General features: G+C 41.7%; 1 protein-coding gene across 1 annotated transcript; it reads right to left on the reverse strand.

Moving 5' to 3' along the window:
• Window positions 1-139: 139 nt before the first annotated feature.
• fbxl5 (F-box and leucine-rich repeat protein 5) lies at window positions 140-8,663 on the reverse strand. The gene is made up of 11 exons (XM_030433189.1): window positions 8,515-8,663; window positions 7,593-7,808; window positions 6,631-6,726; window positions 6,218-6,413; window positions 5,582-5,767; window positions 5,301-5,426; window positions 4,618-4,772; window positions 4,443-4,525; window positions 3,017-3,751; window positions 2,382-2,530; window positions 140-1,316 (listed from the first exon to the last, which is right to left on the reverse strand). The coding sequence occupies exons 1-11, from the start codon at window positions 8,596-8,598 to the stop codon at window positions 1,240-1,242; spliced, it is 2,103 nt and encodes a 700-aa protein (XP_030289049.1). The 5' UTR covers window positions 8,599-8,663; the 3' UTR covers window positions 140-1,239.
• Window positions 8,664-10,106: the final 1,443 nt, after the last annotated feature.

A 10,106-nucleotide genomic window follows, 5' to 3' on the forward strand; every position in this document is an offset into this window, starting at 1 on the left:
TTTCTTTTGAACTAGCATTCTTACATACTGCACCTTTTAATGTGTCGAGACAAATTATATGTCACTTTTTCAGCTTTTCAGTTTCTGCTTTGCTTCACTGCGTTCACAAAATTAATTAAGAACGACCCAACAACAGAGCTCTGAACCCCAAGATACTTTTATTGTTCTGTTTATTAATTGAACATCTCCAATTGAACTCCTCATGCAAGACTTTTGAACGAGCAAAGAAAGCCTGCTGCAGAATGAATACAGATGAAGTACAATCTACTGAAAACTGGCCGAGTACACAGTCGGCTTCTCCCAGTCTGAAGTTATTCATCTATTTCCCCTTTCAGCTTCTAAACATACGCTCTTGTTGTGTTTAACAAATTAAAATCCCTCTTACATGAACATTGGTCCATTTGTTCGCCCGCAGCATTGGAGTGCATAAGAAGAGAAATAAAAAGCACAACGCTTGTTTTGGTGGCTATGAACATCTGGTATCACAAAATGGTTAAGACTACGCTGCAGCATCATGTTCCATACCCTATGTATGTACATCCTTCGCTGATGTCTCAGTAACTTAATGGTAGCTGTGCCGGCATCAACAGTGAATTTAACATCACGGCAAGAGAAGGCAGGGGGTTTCAAACAGTCCTCCATGTACAGTGGGATTATATATGTTAATAATGCTGACTCGTAACTGTCAACAACATGGCAGCCACCTGCAACTGTCAGCTACAATCTAAAAGGAGGCAGCGATCAATTCACTTCTTAAATTTGCCGTATCACCCTTTCAAACAAATTACACTTGGGGGAGAAAAAAAAGAAGACATCACTTTTGTCAGTAAGTCTACACTGTGCTGATTATAAAACAGCTCAACTAAACCCAGGAGGGGGAGAAGAGGAATCAGTTTAGCTTTAGTGAGAAAAAGAAACTGGGTTTTGAACTACAGAAAACACAAAGTACTTGGTGTTTATGCTTCTCTCGTTTCTTTAAATTTCTCAAATCCGAAAAAAGGACCCAGAATGTACATTTTCAGACACTTCAAATCCATTATCACCTCTTTTAGCTTTTCCTTATCTAAAAGATTATTTCCATTTAATATAGATGGAAAACGGAAATAACAGGAGCAAAGTTACAGTTTCATCCAGAAACAATTTTATAAGTGACACAAAATACAGCAACCGGTATTTCCAGGATAAAGTGCAATAAAAAGGAGACGTGACATTTTAGGGAGAGGTGGTTGCTTGGCGGGATCACTCTCCAGAGCGACAGCAGGCCCTGAAACCACACTGCAGGTTCTGGCAGCCGCTGGCCGTGTCTGCGTGGGGACCTGGGGACAAACACCAAACAGGGGTCATCCCCTGAGCTGCATGCAGTAGGACAAGTGCCGTACACAATCTACAGCAGTACTTAAAAATGAGTTATCACGTTAATTTAAAAAGAATGAATAAAATGACATGAATATTGAAGGCATCATACTGGCTACTGTAATGCCTACTTACCTTTCACCTCAGTAGCACCTATTACTTACACTGGGACACATGCTATGCACGTGGGGTTAGTAATGTTGTAATGTAACAGTTGCCACACATTGCAATAAATATTTCAACATTCACGGTGACGTATTCACAGAGTTTAAATGGGCAATTTGAAAGAAATGGCCAGAATTTCCAAACAGCTGCAGAACTACAGGGGGCAGCATAACCACTACACTCTTTGCTGTAGCGTCTAGCTGCTGTTGGCAAGTAGCTCAGTTAGCAGTGGAACTATTAGCTGATGGTATTCTGCCTATACTGCAACCTCAGATGATGGGATTCACCACGATTGATGGGACTTTGCTCATCTGTCCTCATCTGCCTCCCACTGCACACAGCTGGACACCAGACTGCGACTAACGGCAGTTTTCTGACAGGATACAACACAGAGGTGATTCTCTGACCAAGAATTTTGACGTGCAGTGTAGGGGTGGGTGCTTCGGGAAATTTTTAAATCTTACTCTGTAAATTGAGGATTTATTTTGACCAAAGCCGAAGTAATTGTGGAAAGACAAACCCAGTAAGGAAAAGGGTGTAAAATGTCTCAATTCCTTTACATTTTGTGAGTTTATTTTCTTTACTTATTAGACGAAGTAGCAAGCACTGCTTTACATCTCTCAGCTTGAACTACAGGGGCTGCTCCGGCTGTTACCTCATGGTACAAAGTGGTATTGCGTGACAGGATGGGCCGGGGCTAGCAGTGAGCGAGCTAACATCAGTAGGCATTTTTGTAACACAATATCTTACATATTTACCATAAGACAACCTTTCACCAAAGCGCCTCATTAGATCATCAGTGTGCAGAACTATGTGTTTTAAAGGAAAAAAGGACCCCCAACAGTTTCACTTGGGAGTGTTACCGTTGATGTTGTCGCAGTAATAGAAGTGCTCATCATTGAGCGAAGGACAGGCTGACACCAGCTCCTGCAGCCCCACCTCAGTGACGAAGAGGCAGCCAGACAGGTTGAGATGCTCCAGGACAGGAAGCCCGCCGCGCTGCGACAGAGCCCTGCAACACACACAGTGCAGCCTCATTACAGGTGCAGCAAATATCATGATGAACACTGATAATCCAGTCTTCCCTTAAAAAAGCCATACTGTTGACTGCAGCTAATGTAATGTAACTTAATAATCAGCATTTTTACTTTGCCAGTGTTTTAACACAACCCCTCAGACTGGATCAGACCCAAACTGTGTACATGAGAAAGGTTGCAGGGGCACAAATGACACCACCCACATGTTATTACACTATCTTCTTCTTTCAGCTAGCACCGACAAAACTACATTTGCCGCTGACCACTAAATGCTGTTCTGAAACAGTTGTGGTATCCATCAAAGATGACTCCCTCATCTCACTGCATCACGGCAGTTTCTGAGGATACTAAACTCTCAAATTAATCCATATAAACCCAGACTTGTAAGCGAAATGATACTATTTAAAGTGTTACATAGTGGAATTTTTGTTGGTGTAATTACGGCAATGCATGATCTTTACCTCAAGCCCAAATCTGAGACTTGGTAACATCCAGAGAGGCTGAGAAATCTCAGTGAGCGCTTAGCCTCTGAATGGTCAGTCCTGTTTTCACGGCCCACACACTGCAGGCTCCTAGATGAGGAGCATTTAGTCCGAAATTCTGCAGTGCTGCTTCTGGTGGGGCCTGACTCGCACTGGGGCCCAGTAAAAGTCCTGAGGGCCGTGTCACTAGTGCAGCAGGTGGAGTGACCACAAAACATTTCCCCAGACATGGCATACTGCTGATGCAAATAGGAGGCTTTGGAACCAGTCCTGTGCCCACGCCTCCTGCTCCTCCTGCAGCAGCACGAGCCTCCCACAAGCTGTGCCTCTACGTAGCTCTCTGCTTCAGGGAGAGGCAGCCCATCACGACGGCTCCACTCTGCTGCATCTTCAATATCGGCGAGGTCTGAGGTGTCCACGACCCACACTCGTGTGGGGGTGCAGGCAGCGCCCCAACGCCCAGTCCCTTGTTTGAAAATTATGGCCTGCTGCTTCCGCCCCACTGGGTGTAGACTTCTCTCATCCATAAGCGTGATGGGTATTGGAGAACTTTTGAGGAGCTTGGCTCGCCGGTCTGAGCGTTTGTCGAAGCAGGTGGTAGACGTGAGGTCGCCCAGCCCGACCGACAGTTTCTTCAGGGTGTGATCAGTTATCTTCTCACAACCCGACAAATCCAGGTGCTCCAGAGACAGACAGGCTCCGAGAGAGGACCAGCTGAAAGAGGGAGGAGAGCAAGAACAGTGAGGAGGACTGAGATACAAAAAAAGTGACCCGGGTTGGCCAAATGCAAATTTTAATCTGACTGATCTTAGTTCATGGTTGAGCCGGGACATAGACTTGTCAATGATGCCTTATGATGCCACATTTAGAGCGTGCGTCATGAGGACACACCTTACCCATCACTAAAAATCAGCTGTGCCAGTAAGCAAGGGGCACAGCACTACTACCTTTCTAAGTTCATGTCAAGTTCACTTACATGGCAGCTAAATTGGTCTGTGGAAAAATAACATAATTCAGATATCTGAAGACAATGAGACTGAGCTAGCAGGGGAATTTTGTGTTCACTTGTGCAGTATGTATTCCATTTTGGAAATCACTAATCTCATGAGAGCACTAAAGTTAGCTCAAGGCCAACTCGACAAGGACTACAAATGGTCTCTGTTACTTAAGAGTCTAACGTGACACTGTTTTCCAGTCATAAGTCAGACCCCATGTACTGTGTTTCAATTATATAGTTCATTTTGTTGGTAACAGTTGCACAATCACAGTATTACACCTGAAGATCAGCTTTACCGTTATGTTTGGCCTGACGATGACGATTTAAAACTGAAACACTTGCACACACTCTCATGTAATATTACTTAAATGACTTAATGGTATTTTAATAATGGCTTTTATTATTTACCTGTCAAATGCAAAATCTGTAACATCAGTCTGGGTCAGGTCCAGGTGAGTGATATTGGGGCAGAAACTGAGGATCTGGCGTACCTGAGAAGAGGACAAAAGCATGACAGTTGAGACTTGATACAATCTTCATTTGTGCAGTTACAGAGTCATCTTGAAGATTTTGTGCTACGTACCATTTTACTAGAGACTGTAGAACTGTACGCCAGAACAATGGACTTGACAGACGGCCCGACGGCTGGCAGGAGGTTCTGGATGATCCCGTTCAGAAGCCTCTTCTCTCGTTTAGCAGTGCTAATTGCCAGGGAGCCCTGTGTGTGGCCCGACACATCTAAAGAGACACCAAGAACACAATTACTCAGTTTCGAGACAGAACTCATTTTAATCTTCACCACTAGGCGCAGACTTTGGCTTTATTGAAAGCCAGTTTATTGCTTTTATGCCAGAGTGCAGCCTAAGATCACGCCGCGCAAACTCTGTGTCGCATAAAAGGTCATTTATAAGGCGATAAAGGTTTTACCACAAGAGCATGTGAGTGAATGTGGAGTACCATGCCAGAGGATCTTTGGCACACTTTTTTAGATTATACAATCTTTTTTTTTATCGCCCTATATCAACAAGGCAACCAAACAGGAACTATTGTGAACTTGATTTAACTCGACAACCAAAGCAAAATGTGCAAATGTGCCTTTTGATACTGTTTGATTGTTAATAAAGACTCAATTCTGTAGACTATATCTGCAAATGTTTTTAGATTTATGTATGATTATGTACACCTTTCTGTTAGCTTATTGCTGAAATGATCATACATACTACCTCACTAGCTGAGGTATGCACATTGCTACAGACCAAACCTCACCAGACTCATCAACATCAGCATCCTCGTCCCATTCCTGATAGGCTCGACCCTCATTCTGCCGACTCTTCACCCAGTCCTCGTCTGGGTCCTGGTCCAGATCTCCAGGTGGGCCACTATAATAATCACCTACATCAGAGACACAACATCATCAATCAACAGTACATCACCACTTCATACTTAAAATAATGGAATTCAGTCTTTTGTCCTTTATCACAGGGAAAATCTAACAAAGAAAAAAATATTTTGTTCCTTCGGGTAATCACTAACTATCAGCAGCGTACCTCTGGCCCAGCGCACGGGGTAGAGGTGCCTCCACAAAGAGCCGGTCTTGGCCAGCTCGGACCACGAGCTGCACACTTGACTACAGCGACACAGATCATCAGGGCCCAAATAGTGGAACAGCCTCAGCAAGATTTCTGTAGGAAGCTGAGAGATGTGGGTTGAAGAATTCCCGTTCTTTTCCAGTTCTGAGGAAGAGGACAAAAACAGCTTTGACTCAAATGCCAAAATAATTAAAATGTGCCTTTTACAAATGCCATGACAAATAATTACATAGGCCTTCCTTACAGAAGACATTTTGTCCCTTCACATTAGGAAAATGATGACTGAGGTCCATATAGCTTCCTCAGTGTCAAGGTCCTGTTATTTTGCATGCTGACTCACAGTCACAGTCATAGTCATAGTCATAGCACGGCTTTCCTCTTAAAGAGGCCTTCTGTACACCAACACATTAGGAGAACTGGTCATTTATGTATCGGCTGCAACCAATTCAAACGCTGATGATTGTCCTTAAGGTTCACATATGCCACAACCTAACTTCAGGTATGTGAAACACGAGGAGTTGCTTCAAATTTCCTATGATTTTTGGCTTGTTTCATAATAATAGTTAGTGTTCTAACATTTAGTAATATACTCACCATAATCTGTCTTCTCGTGGTCAGCATATTTAAAGGCCTTCTGCAGCTCCTCTGCCTGGCTCCACAAACTGAAGCCCTTCAGCACCTCAGCCGCACAGTCCAAATGCTGTTGGCTACAGTGCTGCGCTATCACCTGTTTCTTGATGTCCTTGAGCTCCTCATAGGTGAAGTACTGCATGAGCATAGGCTGAAACACCTGCAACGAATCTCCTTTAGTTTATAAACAGCTTGCAACAGTGCAATTCACTGGAGTGTTAAGAAAAACATTTTAAATACATTTCGTTGTTTCCTTCCTGACAACAACTTAGTCTTACCGATTCTTTGGGGAACCAATTAAATTCTCTAAAATTAAATCAAATTAATAAGGTTTTTAAAGTACATCAACACTGAAAAGATATCTGAACATCTTATACCTCTTCTTCTTCCTTCATGTGGGGCAGAAAGTCCTGGGTGAAAGCTTCTAGTCTCTCCTTCAACTGCTGGGCATAGTTAAGCTGCTCATATTCATTCTAAAAACAAATAAGAAATGATTAATTCCTGGAATCTGTTCAAAAGAAACACGACAGTTAAGGCTTCCTTACAATCCACAAAATCCATTTACAAAATCTGGCATTTCGTAATAACTGCCCATAACTAATGAAGTAAATACACAGTCACATGTTTATTTGTTTTTTTAGAGGCTAGATTAAATTATTTATAACCTTCTCCGACCTAATATCCTGCACAGTCTTGTCAACAACTAAGGAAAATACAACGTTCTCCAACTATAAAAAATATCTCATCAGCACCCTACAAATATTCTCACAAGAAACATCTTCACCCTGGATCTCGATCCAAAGCAACACAATCTTCATTTCCGTTTTACAAACTGGCCGCAGAGCGGAAGTGGAGATTTACACAATTGCATCATCCTGGAAAGCTCATTTTTGGGTCTGCCCATGGCTTGAGAGAGAACAATAACTCTTCTCTTTTGTTAAGCAGATCCCCAAAACAACCCTGCCCTTATTACACTATTCAACCCACTTATTTCTGCAACCAGCCTTATAAAACCTTAAGTTGTTACCCCATCCAATGACAAAAGCGTAAGCTAATTTTATGATGATAGATACAGATTATTAAATCCTGTCTTTATAATTAACATGTGTACATGAAATGTAGCATTTGATGTCGTTGGTACTGCAATCCTATGTGGCTAACATGATAGTTATTTTAATGACAGAGTGTTGCCCTATCATTGAGCATCAAGCAATCAGCTGACCTGTGCAGAAGTAACATCATATATCCCTTTAATAAGTGCCTGGGGTTAAATGGGGAGTGCAATGCAGAGTGATGTCAGGACCACAAACTACGTTCTGAAACATCAGTGCATGCTTACCTTGACGTTGTGCAGCCCCTTTTCAAAGAGGGACAACATCTCTGAGAGCTTGTTGTCGGAGTGCACGTTGTACACCGTGCAGCAGCGCTGTTGCAGCAGGCCGATGATGCACTCATTCTCTATTTGTTCGTGCATCTTGAACTCCTTGAAGGTGGCGCAAAGTGACTGAAGAAACGAGCGGAAGTCATTGTTGTTGGAGAAGTTGGTTTTTGACAACTGTTGGGGGGAGGGGGGTAAAAAAACAAAGGAAACGCGTATTTATCAGAGAACGTAACGTCAGGTGTGTTCACACTGAGCACCATGTCATAAACATGCTCACAAGCACGTCTGTTGACCCCATTACGTCACAATAACTGGTATACGTGATCCGACACAGGTGCCGCGGCGCGACACAGTGTACACTCCGGACAGCTGACATTACAGAAGCACACCCTATACATTAGCACACCCACCGTGCATTAGCTAATGTTGCTAACAGAGGTTATCTTACACGCGCTGGCAGATAGGACATATTCAATAGTACACACAGTTTGTGGGATCATTAGTTACTTAAAGCACGTTGCATAACAAGCTGCACTGCAAGTAACGGCAAGTTGAGCTAGCTAGCTAAACCAGTAAGCAAGCCTTGTTTACTGGAAGTTTATTAAGAGCAACCCAACAGATTGGTTCACACAGCTGGCAGAGTAAATATCCACATATAACGCCAAGTTCGCGTTCATAAGCCGCTCCACGGAGCTAACATTCTGGTGTAGTCGTGAGACAATCATCCGACAGTTCAGCTGCCTCGACTGACTCAACCCTGACTGCTAAGGCAACAAGCTAGCTGCTGTGCTAGCTGGCGTCCATTCGTCCGTTGGCCTCACACTGTTGTACATTCCTTTGTCAAACTCAAAATTAACAACCGACATTTCATCACACTCACCTTTTCGCAATATAGGCCCACCAGCTGCTTCATTCGCCAGTGTGGGCCAGTAAAAACATCCACCTCGTCCGGAAAGGGTGCCATCTTCACACACTGAAGCTCAGTGCGTCATCTGTACAGACGGTGATACAATCAAACTGGGAGGCGTGGCTGTGCGAGTCATGTGACCACAAAGTAGAAATGTGGCCATAAACACTGATCTGGGATCGATTCATGACACACGTCAGACACGTTTCACTGTAAATCGACTGGATGGATGCAAATATATTTTATTTATTTATTTATTTATTTTTTTTACAAAACTTAAAATATGGAAAGATTACAAAACACAAGACCACGTTGGCATTGCACTGGATTGCAGGAGGTTTCAAAGTTCAGTGTTGTACATAATGTATTTGATTTGGGAGATAGATAAAGAAAGAAAGAAAAATAGAGATCATTTCAAGGCTTTAAATAACTTTAAGATAACCATTTGAACAGAGTCCATGAAGTCACACAACCAAATACAATGACTCTTTATTAAAAACAAGCATCTCGACCTAAATTTGCTACTCTTCTTAAAATTAGTATTATTATACTTATTAATTAGCTTGTTATTGTTTTCACATCACATCATCATATCCGAGGAGGTAAAGGGTTACCAAATGCAACCTGAAAGCTGCTGCTCTGCTCCCTATCTTCTTTTTGCAGGCAAATTAGACTCTGGTACCCAAAATAAGTTTATCATAACAGACTGCACTCTCTGTAAGAGACCAGCAGGGGGCTCCACACATACTGTCCAAATCGATAACGTCATATTGAGGTTGTCTTTGATTATTGGAAAATAAATGAGACTGAAAAGTAAAATTAGTCTCTCTTTATCTGTCTGTCTTTCTCTTTCTCCCAAATCAAAAAAGCTATGCCCCATGATAAAATGTCCACGTGTTGCTGTTTGAGCCAAATTACATCCATATAGTTGATTCATAGTAAGACTTCAACAGAATGGACAGTATGCGCTTCACTTGTCAACACATTTAGAGGAAACTGATATCAAAAAGTAACATTTTGAAATAATATAATACAATTGTTCCAGTTCCAGTTTATCCGTGTTGCCTTTGAAGCTCCTGTTATAAGCTATGTCAGTACATTACATTCACTGTTATATGAACTGTATTGTGTAAACATGTTCTGTGTGGTTTTTTTTTAAGTTGGAACAAGAATATCTTTATTATCATTTTTGCAAAAGTTTAATATTCATAAATGTGAGTTTGCCAACAAGAGGACTCTTTTTATACGGAATATGATATTTCACTACAAACGATCAAATCATGCACTAATAAAAAGGCTGTAAAAATGATATTTCACTACAAACGATCAAATCATGCACTTATAAAAAGGCTGTAAAAAAAAATGTTAATGAGTGTGTTTCAATGTTAGTATAGTCTGTTTTATTATTTTTCGGATTGCTTATTTTTGTTTTCATTATGTACATTTTAATTGTATTTTTGAATTACGAATGAAGTGTTACTAGCTGGCCAAAACACGAAACTTATAAAATATTTAAAAAAAACAAAAACCTTTATATAACTTTTTGTCTTGAAAACACTGATGTA

The sequence above is a fragment of the Sparus aurata genome, chromosome 11, assembly GCF_900880675.1.
Source record: "Sparus aurata chromosome 11, fSpaAur1.1, whole genome shotgun sequence".
Taxonomy (NCBI): Eukaryota; Metazoa; Chordata; class Actinopteri; order Spariformes; family Sparidae; genus Sparus; species Sparus aurata.

What these genes read in the sequence shown, in the direction of transcription:
- fbxl5 (XM_030433189.1), bottom strand. Translation starts at nt 8,598, where the DNA reads ATGGCACCCTTTCCGGACGAGGTGGATGTTTTTACTGGCCCACACTGG. An exon ending in ACATGAAGGAAGAAGAAGAG is followed by an intron (nt 6,414 to 6,630) that starts GTATAAGATGTT and finishes GATTCGTTGCAG; the next exon opens with GTGTTTCAGCCTATGCTCAT. An exon ending in CCACGAGAAGACAGATTATG is followed by an intron (nt 5,768 to 6,217) that starts GTGAGTATATTA and finishes CCTCTTCCTCAG; the next exon opens with AACTGGAAAAGAACGGGAAT.